This window comes from Manis pentadactyla, chromosome 12 (assembly GCF_030020395.1).
Source record: "Manis pentadactyla isolate mManPen7 chromosome 12, mManPen7.hap1, whole genome shotgun sequence".
Taxonomy (NCBI): Eukaryota; Metazoa; Chordata; class Mammalia; order Pholidota; family Manidae; genus Manis; species Manis pentadactyla.
Genome location: NC_080030.1, coordinates 101,736,573 through 101,748,958, shown reverse-complemented (window position 1 = coordinate 101,748,958; position 12,386 = coordinate 101,736,573). Strand labels below are relative to the sequence as shown.

Below are 12,386 nucleotides of genomic sequence, written 5' to 3'. Positions count from 1 at the left end.
AAACACTTAAAATTGCATTTTCTTTTAATTTATTATGTTTATTTTAAAAAAGAGATATATATTGGGAAAATGATTTTATTAAAAAATCAAGTGAAGATTTAAGCCATTTGTGTCAGGTCTATTTTTGGACTCTTTTTCTGTTCCATTGATCTGTATGTCTATCCTTACTCCAGTATTGCACTGTCCTGATTACTGTAGCTTCTAGTAAAGTCTTGGAATTGGATAGTGTGAGTCCTCAAAATTTCCTTTTTTAATTTTTTTCAAGGTCCTTTGCCTTTTTATATGAATTTTAGAATCAGTTTGTCAATTGGGATTGCATTGAATGTGTAGATAAATTTGGAGAGAATTGACATCTTAACAATGTTGGGTCTTCCACTAGTGCATGATCATGACATCTTTTTAATTACTTAAGTCTTTGATTTTTCTCATCAATTTTTTTTGGTTTTTAGCCTACAAATCCTGCATTATTTTGTTAGATTTGCCCTTAAGAATTTCATGTTTTTAATTATTGTAAATTGGTACTTAAAAAATTTTTGATTACCAATGATTCATTCCTAATACATAGACATACACTTGACTTTTGTATATCGACCTTGTTTCTTGCTGCTTTTTCAATTCACTTACATATAGTAGTTATAGTAGTTTTATGTAGATTCTTCAGGATTCTCTATACAGACAATAATGTCTACAGTAATCAATAAATAAAGACCATTTTAGTGCTTCCTTTCCAATCTCTATCCTTTTATATATATTTTCTTACCTTATATCACTGGCAACAACCTCCAGTACAATGTTGGAATGGTAAAGTGGGCTTCCTTTGTTTTGTTCCTGGTATCAGGGGCAAAGCATTCAATCTTTCACACCTAAGTATGATAATAGCTGTAGGTTTTTCATAGGTGCTTTTTATTAGGTTGAGGAAACACCCATTCCCATTTCTGAGAGTTCTTATTAAAAATGGGTATTGGTACACCTTGATTCCTGGCCCAGAGAAACCATAAGATAGTGAATGTTTGTTGTTTTCTGAAGGAAAAAAAAAAAATGGGTATTGAATTTTATCAAGTGCATTTTCTGCATCTATTGAAATAATCATGTTTCTTTTTAGCCAGTTGAAATAGTAAATTGTATTAACAGGTGTTTAGAATAGCTTTAGTGAAATATATTTGACATATAATAAATTGTGCATGTTTAAAGTATATATCAAATAAGTTTTATATACTTTATATACTTACAGTAATATATACACTTGTGACACGATTGCCACATCAACATGATGAATTTACCCATCACCCCCAGAAGTTTTCTTGGTCCCCTTTATAATTACTCTCCCTGGACTCCCTCCCCTAAGCCCTGTCCTTGGGCTGCTGCTTACCTGTTTATCACTATAGATTAGTTTGCATTTTAAAAAAATTCTCTATATAACATATAGTCTTTTTTTTTCTGGCTTCTTTTGCCAGGCAGTCTTATTTTGAGATTCATCCATGTTGTGTGTATATATTGATTGATATTTAAAAGTTGAAACAATCTCTTGAAGTTTCTATATAATGGTGATTATCAGACACATTGGCCACTTGTGGTGAAGTTTGGAGCAAATTCTTCAACTTTTTTCTGGCCTTTTTTTTCCCCTCCAATATCTTGTTATTTTGCAATAGTTTTAAGACTCACGTGAAGTTGCAAGAGGAGTACAGAGTACCTTTGTGCCCTTTATCTAGCTTCCCTCTATGATAATATCTTCTATAACAACAGTACGTTATCAAAACCAGGAAATTGACATTAATGCAATCCTATCAACTCTGGTTCAAATATTACTTGGGTTTTACCAGTTTTTACATGCACTCTTCCTTAATAGGTTCAGAGATGCTGTAGAGTGATTCTATTTCATCATTCTCACTATGTGCTTTTTTGTTCCTTTACTCCTTCTTGTTGCTAACTAATATTGATGTGTTGAGCTTTCTTTGCATTTTGTCCATGAGGAAATATATGTATATTCCTAGTTTTGTGATATTTTGTGGTGTGTGATATGCTTAAGAAGGTACAGTGTACTATAGTATTCTGACTATGTTCTTCAGTATTATCTTCTAATTTACTAATTCACCCATCAGCTGTGTAAGGTTGAGTTTATCCCATCTTTTGTATTTTTATATCTGTGGTTCTATTTTATTATTTCTAATATTTTTAATTGGCTGTCTTAACAATATCTACATGTTTAATTTCTGCTATTTTTCTTAGTATCTAGGATTTTATTAGCAGCTATGCCTTTATGTTCTTGGACATTCTCAACATACTTTTAATGTCTTTAGGATGGTTCCATAAAATTTGGAGTAAAGCAAATTCATTACATTTGTTGATTTTTTAAACTTTAAATTTCTTTATCTGTTTTATAATATTGGTTTGTGGGTTCCTTTGAGGCTGAGGTCTTTCAGGCCCAGAACCCATCAAGTGCAGGTTTTTCTACTATTTTATGTTCTATTTTTGCTCTGTGGGACTTATTTTGTACTGAATCCCACTTATGCCTTTTAGTTTAATTTTCTTTTGTTTTTTCTTTTGTTTATATGTTTGGAATAGAGTTTTTGGATTCTCAACAGACTAATTTGTCTTCACCTAGAAGACACTGCCAGAGGGTCTCTCTTTGTACATTTCTTTTTCTTGACAATCTACTCCTGTTTTATGAGTGTGCGTACATTTTCTTCTTACAACTTGAGATTTTAGAAGTTTCTTCCTCTTTCCCACAGTAACACTTTTCTGAGGTACATTTCCTTTGAATGTTTAGTGTTCCCTTTATTTGTATAGGGTGAATCTTTTCATATGTTTGGTGATTTTTCTCTTTTTAGCCTGTTTATCCTTGTTGGTCTGTTGGTAGCTCAGATAAGCTCCAGTAGAGATTCTGTAAATCATCATACGATTCCCACCCCCTCCCCCGCAGTCTAGGTAAGAAAAAAAAAAAGAATCTAGGTTTATTAAATTTCCTTCAGTGCTTTAGAAGGCAGTAAGTGCTTTGTGCATGGTTGAGATGGAGCTATAGGCAGAGACATGGTGGAGACGGATTCTCTTTTTTGAGGACCAGTTTCCTTCCGGTGTAAATGCTTTAAAAGCCATAAACTCACCTCACCTGGCTGGTGAGGATCTCTGTAGGATTCCCGATTCCCCTTTCAGTCTTCTACCTCGTGACCCTCCTTGATACCTTGATACAGCACAAGTGTAATGTCACACAGTTTTTGGCCTTTCATAGATTCCAGCTGTGGAGGCCCAAATAGGGTTGGAATTTATGTCCATCTTGGCTTCTGTCCTCCCCTCTGATGTAGGAGGTGGGCGCTATCCACCACACGCAGAAGGGGAGGTCCGTCCGGGGATTAACTGAACGTGTTCTCAATGTCTTGCAACTCTTGGCTTATTGGCAGGTATTTGCATCTTGAAATGATGGTTCCAATTTCAGGCTGGATTCACTACCAGTTCAGATAGCTTTTTAGCTTCAGGGACTCACGTTAGTGTGTTACCAGGATGAATGTTTATCATGTGATAATGAGGAATAATACTTACAGTACTAGACTCAAGAGTCAAAACGCCTGGATTTATGTCAGTGGCATAGCTTGTTCTTCAGTTCTTTCAAGGGTAAAATGGATCTCATAGTAGGTATGAGTTCCTAAACAGCACTGTTGTGTATATCAAATGAGATATGTTGTATATATCATAATGAGACCATCATGAACTTATCTTGTACTACCATAAGATATTCTTACTATGCTGACAAAATTCTTTCTTCATCTTGGATCACAGCACTTTCTAAATTTACTACTAGTTTTCATTAAAGGCAAAAATGTTCATTTTACCTTTGGAGTTTATTGCAAAAAGTATTACTTTTTAAAGTTGAAGCTGAAATGGAACTAAATATTTGCTGTGTTGATGTCTCCAGGAATAGCATCTGTTCCTTTTATGTAATTAATACACAAGAAATCTGTCAAATCCTTAAATACATTGACAGATATCAATTTATAGTTCTTTAATTTAGTATAAATAAACTTGCTTTTCTTTTTGTTAAGTTAGGAAGATAATAGATCAGAGTGGCTTGGGTTTGAATGCTTGTTTTTTGCTTGCTGTGTGACCTTGCAAATTGTTTAAATAATCCCTCTGAGTCCTCATATAACCTGGGGAAAATAGTACATTCCAAGTTTATTTGAGGATTATGTGACTTAATATATATAAAGCTTAAGATATGTACTGTCCTTGGCATGTATGGTGCTTAATAAGTGATAGCCATAGTGTTCTCGGGGCACCTGAGATCTCATGCTAATTGGAATGGTAATCACATTTTGTCTTTCTGTTTAGCAGAAAAAGAACTAAATTGAATAGTTGACTATATGCTATTTCAAAGTGGTTTTATTTTTATTTATTTATTTATTTATTTTTTGTAGATTATTATTTTTTTATTGAAGGGTAGTTGACACACGGTATTACATTACATTAGTTTCAGGTGTACAACATAGTAATTCAACATTTATATACATGACAATTCTAGGTGCCAGCTATCACCATACCAAGCTGTTACAATATCTTGACTATATTCATTACATCCCGGTTACTTATTATTTTACCATTGGAAGTGTATACTTTTTTTTTTTTTTTTTTTTTTTTGTGTGAGGGCATCTCTCATATTTATTGATCAAATGGTTGTTAACAATAATATAAAATTCTGTATAGGGGAGTCAATGCTCAATGCACAATCATTAATCCACCCCAAGCCTAATTTTCGTCAAAGTGGTTTTAGTAATAAAATAATAGTAATATATTGTTGATGAAATGATCATTCTTTTTTTTTTTTCTTTCCTGTTTTGTCTTTAAACCACAGGGCCCCTCGATTTAAAAGTTTCCAACAGCAGGACAGTCAGGAGCTCCTGCACTATCTGCTGGATGCAGTGAGGACAGAAGAAACAAAGGTCAGGTTTCTTTATGCTCCTCACATACGCCCTTTAAGAAGAGGGTACAGAACTGAAGGAATTAATTTCTACCATAATCTTAATGTAAGGCTAGGAAGTAATTGTTTTTCTAACTATTCTGTTTATTCTCCCCTTTTTTCTTACTCTTCTTCTATAAGGTTACTTTCCTTCAACCTTTCACAACCCTATCATCCTTTGTTAGTACTGTTTGCTCCTAAATTACAGAAATCAATTCAAATTAGCTTAGTAAAGGAAAGGGAATCTAAGAACCTGGTGGAGGGTCATCTAGCTGGGAGTATGGGGACAGGAGGGTCCTCAGGAGCCCGGGAAGCATTCTTATCCCCCTGCTCGCTCTGGCTCTGTAGATTTCTTTATTCATCTCTCTGTAGACTCAGCAGTTTCTCTGTTTGTGTCTGGACGGTAGCACATGACCGCCGTAGTTAGCATGTTGCAGTTGTGCAGATATGAAAATGAAACTGGCTGTTTGTGAATCTCAATTCTAAATTCCCATGAGAGAGAAACTTCACTGTCCCATCATGTTGGGTTAGGATCCAGTCTGGAAAGGTCTGTCGCTGTGGCTACGGGAGTGGGGTCCCAACCTCCTGGGTCAGGGAGTGTTTCCAAGAACGGAAGGCATAGCTCATGGATTGGATAGATCCCCCAAACAGTGTTTTTTGTAGTTCTGTCCCTTAATCGATTTGTTGTTTGTTGACTTTAGTATTAACATACTTAAATTCAGCTTTTTTGATGGGGTCCACTGCTGATAGGGTACAATTTTTCAGAGAACATGCAAGATATTGAAGATACATAGCACATATCTTCCACTTCCCCCTTTCTCACTCAAAGCAGACATTGCTGACCACTCACAATAGTCCTGATGAGCTCGATTCAGCCTCCAAATCATTCTCAGCATAGCGCTGTGGGCAGCCCTTGTCCATCTGAATAGTCATATTAGGAAAAATCCTATCAAATGAGTTGAATTCAACTTAGGAGGCGTCATTCCATTTCTGCTATCACTCTACTTTTATATATTTTGATTATGAAGTCAAATATTTCTATTTCTATTTAGATGTATGTCTTTTTGCCTCTCTTAGATTGTGATCTCCTGAAGGAATGGTACTGTGTGTTACCTCTATCCTGTGTACCTCGTACATAGTTGGTGCTCAGTTAATGTTTGTTGAATAAGTTGTCTTTGCTTAATCTTTAAGTGGACAGTTTCTACATCATCTGTAAGCTTAGAAGCATCAACATGCATTTACTATTCATAATACAAAGACAGAGTCTCTCTTTTCACCTTGTTATCTTGTATTGACCCCCTCAACAAGTTATCAATATACCATAGTTACTGGATCAGATTTAATACTTTTTCAAGTAGTGAAATAACTATGGTTAAATTTTAAATAGTAAGCTTTAAAGAAAATATTATTTGTACTAGTCACTAATGAAGGAGCATTAAAACTAAATTTGAATAAGCAGTATTGTATAGAATTAGGAAAATCATTTGTTTAGTAGTTAAGATTTGAACTGGGAAGAAAAAACAAACAGTCCCTTAAGTAAGTTATGCTACTTTTTTGGAGACTTGTTATTTTGAGTAATTATAGTTTAAACAAACTGATAAACTGAGTAGATAATACTGTATTATATTTTACCTGTAATTTGTTTTTAAAAATCAATTAAGAGATTCATAATTAGTTAAGTTTTATATCTTTCAGTTGTGTTTTAAAGTTTTCTTCATTTAGATTCTTACACATTTCTTAACTTATTAATGTGTTTTATCTCTTTTACTTGCTGTTTATTATAAATTAGTTGCTGTATAAAGGGCATTTTCTTCCATATCATGTCATTTCTGTGGGTGTGTGAAGGCTTTTGGTTTCATTATATTTATATACCCCATATGACATTTTCTTATTATTAATATTAGTTTTTTATTTCAGCTGGTTCTTTTGACTTTCCCAAGTAAAAAATCTTATCATCTGTAAATAATTTTATCTCCTCTCTAATTTTCATACCTCTGAGATTTATTTTTCTATTAAATGCATTGACTAAACCTTTAATACAATGATAAATAACAGTAGTGAATAGGGAATATCAAGGGATTTGATTTTATAATCTATTTCTCCTTACATCTGTTGATATGATGGCTTATTTAGTGGGTTTTCTAATATCCCTGTATTACTAGAATAAAAATCTCTTTGCCATATTGCACTGTTCTTTTAACATGCTGCTGTATTCTGTTTATATTTTATTTACAAGTTTTTGATAAGTGACATCAGTGTGTGTGGTGTACACTCTGTCAGGTTTCGGTACCAATATTAGCCTTCATGAAAATAATTGGTAAGTTTCCCTTTTTCTATACCCTGGACATAGGCTTAGTGGCATTCCTCTCTGAAATTGTTATGACTTGGAGCTTTTGTAAGGAGTACTGTTGACCAACATTCTCCCCTTCAATCCCCCCATGGAAGCTGAAAGATTTTCTGTCTCTTCTAAGATTAATTTCCTGGGAAATTATCTTTTTTTTTTCTTTTCACATGTATAATATGTGAGAGTTGAGCAAAGTGGTCTCTCATGGTTGCTTAACATGTCTTTAATTTTGTTAGTGGTTTCTTTTCTTAGGTGTGATGTTTGCTTTTCATCCTTATCTTGACTAAGATTAGCTAGTGGGTTTCTTTACCCCCACCCCCCAGTGGGTTGACTTCTACCCTAGCCAAAGAATCAGCTTTTGATTCATTAATTCTCTTCAATTTCTACTTTTATCTTTATTAACTCTTTCTACTTTTGTTCAGTTTTGATATTCTTTTTTCTAAGTTTACAAGTTGGCTGTTTAACTCATTTGTTTTTATTCTTTTCAATTGATTTCAATATTTAAGACTCTGAATTTTCTTCTGAACAGTGGAAAATATCTTGGATTCCAATATGTGATATTTTTATTCTTCTCTGGGAAGCCTGAAATTTGGGTTTAGTTTCTCTCTGACGTAGTAACTTTTCAGCAACAGAATTATGTATCATTTTCACACCAGGAAGTCCAGCTCAAATAGTGGTAAAACATATGAAAACCTGTGATTAGGACTTTACTTAAAAAATCTTTTGAAGGTTAATTAACAAGCTTTCCTCTCACCCCAAGTTAAAATGTGAATTAGAGAAGGTTAGATTCATCCACTAATTAGGGACATAATGAGTATAAAAGATGATAATTTATTATCTTAAGTCTTTATTCTTGGAACATAGTTTTATTTCAATCTGAAAGTTTTTTATAAGGGTGATCTTTTCTAAAACATACGTAAGAGAAGTGGAAACTTAAACCTTGTCATTCACTAAGAGCTGCTAAAGACTTTAATACATTACTATTATTGACAACTAAATGCAGATAAAATGAAAATTAATCAAGATTTGGAAGATTCTTTTTGCTGTGGACATTAGTTGATATTCTGGACTTTAGTCATATGTATATAAGTAAACTCATCTACATGGAGGTTATAGTGACCAGTTTCATAGTTTCTTATATATTAAGAATTTTCTTCATAGATGAGAAATTTCATAATGTCTATGTCACTTTTTCTCCTGATTAAGGAATATGTCATTTTAGGGACAGAGTAGGGGAGAAGAAGGGAAGAATGGGGTAATGGGAAGAGAAAGAAGAGCGTGAACTTACTCTAAACCTATAAGAATAATGGGAAAAATTCTTTGCACCCAGGAGAGAACCTAAACATAGTGGCTTTGACTCTGATTTGGAGGATTTGGCATTAGAGAATTGTTCATTCATGGAATTAGAACTGGAAGAAAGGACATATTTAATTTTTTTAAAAAAACGTAGTCATTTTATAGACTAGGGAATTGAGATCCAACATATCTTGCAGTTGCAAAGTCCTCCTATTATTAAGAGGATGATGCTTGAGGTAACTGTCACTAAACCAGATTCTACTCAGAGGAACACAAAATCTTTGAAAGAATACATTCTAGTATAGATTCTTATTAAATTCTTCTTAACTTTATTTTACAGAGAATACAAGCCAGCATTCTAAAAGCATTTAACAACCCAACTACTAAAACTGCTGATGATGAAACTAGAAAAAAAGTAAAAGGTATGTTGACTCTTTCACTGTTAAAACTTTCCTTTAGAGGAAAATAGTAAAAGTTCCTTTTTAGGGTAAAAAGAATGAGCATTATGTGAACAAATATTGTGGCCTTAAAGAGTAGGGTATCCTTCTTCCAGTAGCTGCAACATAGTTTGGTGAGTCATAAAAAGAAAATGTTAGAATATATCCATGTGAATATTGAAAAACAAAACTAATATTGAATATTCAGGTTGGCACAGATGTCCTTACGTGAGATATTCTAAAGGAGACTTGAAAGGGTGTTCAAAGTAGCAACCTCATTTGGAAATTGAGTTTCATCATATTGTGTCATTTTGTAGTTGCCATTGTGCTTGGATAAGTGGATTTATGGATATTATCTAGTTTTAACTAGACAAAATGCTTAAGTGTTCAGAAGATTTCCTGTAAGGAAACCATCTATTGACTAAAGTACTAATAAATCAAACATATGTGTCTACTTGTACTGTTGGCGTGTCATCGGCCAAAATATGAGGCAGAAACAATGATAAGCTAGTCAAGGCCGGTCGTTTATAATTATTATATTCCACATTATTAGTGATTTAATTTGTCCCAAATGTATGTTTTGTCTTGAGATACTAATGGTAATGTGAAGTCATCATTTTTAGAACACATTTTAAAATGCTCCTTGTATGTTATCTATTCTCTTTATAACTTGTTTGTATAGTGTTATATGTACATACTGCATGTCTATAATTTATAAGCAACTGTACATACACTGTGATTGTACCTTCCAAGATTTCATATGCACATAAGGGTTCAAGATTTTTAAAAATGCAGGTTCCCAAGCATGTTCTTTGTACTTTTGTTTTGACGCAGTGCCATCTAGTGCATGCTTAGAATCACTGCCCAGTTTTTCTTTCACCCTTTCCATTTTGTGATCTTTTCTATTTTCAACCCCTTGTGTAAATTTTTTAATGAAACATCTTAGTTTACCCTAACTTCTAAGTAGTTAGCATAATTAATAAGTGTGTATTGATATATCTAGATATAAGCCAGCTCGGTCATTCAGTGCTTCAGGTTATGTTTTTAAATGATTTTAAATGTTGCTTGTATGAAATTTGAAGGTAGAGACCCAAAAAGGACAGAAGAGAAATTTTAAAGAGGAGCGAATTGGTTTTTTAAGGTATCTGCTGCCCCTCCCCCACTGTCCGGGTTTGCTATGGAAAATGTCAAACTTCTATTAAAATAGAAAGAATAGTATAATGAAGCCTCCTAGGAGGTTATTTATGAATCTACCCATCATCCTGCTTAAACTACATTAAATTCATGGTGTATAATGTTTCATTTATTTTTCTCCCAGGCCCAGATTTTTTTTTGAAGCAAATTATAGGCATAATATAGGCAAAATTATGTCTATAATTTGCAAATTACAAATCCCAGTGTAAATATTTCCCCCAAAGAATAATTTTAACATTTTTAAATATGACTGATCAGTTGTATATATACCTGAGTTATTAATTGCCCGTGTTAGTTTTTTGCTCTATGCTGTGTTTACTTGTCTTTTACTACTCTGTTGTTTACGTAGTGTTGGTCCTGGCATCCATGGCCCTAAAAGTATTAATTTCCTTTCCCATCCCTCTGTCTACCTCCAGGTTAGGCACAGAGGCTTTAAAAGGGTGGAACAGGAGAGGGCTGTATGGTTTGAATAGTGGTTTTTGCTCTACTTATTTTACCTCTTAAGTTGAAGAACTGTTGGTTATTTCTTGGAGACTGCTGTTGTTGACACCCACATTTTCTCAACAGAATTTATAAAGGAGAAAGACATTATAACATCATATAGTAGAATGTATGATTAAATGTTGTACTGGACATCTGCCCCATTCAGATTTCCTTTGAATCAATTAAAAAAACCATGTTACATTGTTAGGTTGATGGTTGACATGTGTTTTGCATTAAAAAAAGTATTATTATTTATAGCATATGGAAGAGAAGGTGTGAAAATGAACTTCATAGATCGCATCTTTATTGGCGAATTAACTAGCACAGTCATGTGTGAAGAATGTGCAAATGTAGGTATTTTGGAAATCACATCCGTTGGAATAAATTATAATCACATCATTTTTATCGTTTCTTTCACATATAGTCATCAGTGGTCATTTGTTTTTATTCATGACTACGTAATATATTTTGAAAGTCTTTTTAAAATATATCCTTTGCTCCTAGGAGGTAATTTATAATTATAATTTACAATTTTTAAAAGTATGTTATTTCATTTTTCTTCTTGACAAACCTGTGAAGTCCTTTCAGCCTATTTTAATGTGTTCGAATGTGTTAGCTACTTGCTCGGATTGAAACAAATGAGAAACTTCTGTGAAGAGAGTAACTATGCATTATCCTAAAATGTGATCCCAGTAAAAATAATGTAGTGACATGACAGGGTGATTTACCACATAAGACTTAAAGTTTATAGTTATGGGACTTATTGAAGTTTTTTTGAAGTAGACTTGACTCATTTTTTAATTTAGTGATAATTTTTTATTGTTATCTGTACTTTAACAACTTTTTTATAGGTTTTTAATTGCTTGGTAAAGAATGTTTCTGAAAGCATGTGACTTAGGCTATGATAGGTTTAAGCTTTGTGAGATGTTAATCATAAAAGAGAAGGCCTTTATGTCCATTTTCCTGTCCTGGATTATGGAATATCTTTCTGTCCTCTCTAGTCTTGCAGAGTCAGGATTGTATCTCCCTCTGGCCTGTCATATTGAAGGATAGAATGTGCCAACATGATATTACTTAAATTTCTGTTATATTCAACACAGAAGTTGATTTCTCTCTCACAAGCTAGAGACTATCTTTTAAAAACAGAATTATCCTAAAGAATCTACAAAATACAGCCAAGCACTCTGGCTTTTCCTTATCTTTCATATTTTATTTGTTATGGCACCAATTTCACCAATATGCTTATATCTTTAGTTAGTTTGATTAAACACAGCTTATTTTGAAGTTACTTTAAATATTACAGGTTCGTCACTACCAACAACATGACATTCAGTTGGGTAGCATTTATTGACGTCTTAGATATCTTGTATTGATGAATAATATACCCACTTAAATCACTGTTGTCCCGGGGACATTTTTTAACTTAAAGTTTCAGGTTGCCCAGGAATTTTGATGTATTTGAGACTTTACAAAAGTACATTGGTTGTATTGGAATTCTAACAGGTTCTCAATATGATTTCCTTTGAAGATCTCCATGGTGAAAGATCCTTTCATTGATATTTCACTTCCTATAAAAGAAGAAAGGGTAAGAAGAAAAAAGCTTAATGATAACTTTTTTATGAGGGCCATTTATTCGTTTATGTGTTTAGATGTTTGTTGAATGTATTATCAGTTATCAGAGTCATTA

General features: G+C 33.2%; 1 protein-coding gene across 4 annotated transcripts in view; it reads left to right on the top strand.

Annotated features, from left to right (window-relative positions):
* The window catches only part of USP45 (ubiquitin specific peptidase 45), a 57,268-nt gene that overhangs the window by 30,235 nt on the left and 14,647 nt on the right, over positions 1–12,386 (top strand). For all 4 annotated transcript variants that reach the window (XM_036890410.2, XM_036890409.2, XM_036890411.2 and 1 more), the window contains 4 exons: positions 4,841–4,928; positions 8,926–9,007; positions 10,958–11,049; positions 12,228–12,284. In XM_036890410.2, the coding sequence (XP_036746305.1) occupies positions 4,841–4,928; positions 8,926–9,007; positions 10,958–11,049; positions 12,228–12,284 (319 nt within the window). The remainder of the gene's footprint in view (positions 1–4,840; positions 4,929–8,925; positions 9,008–10,957; positions 11,050–12,227; positions 12,285–12,386) is intronic.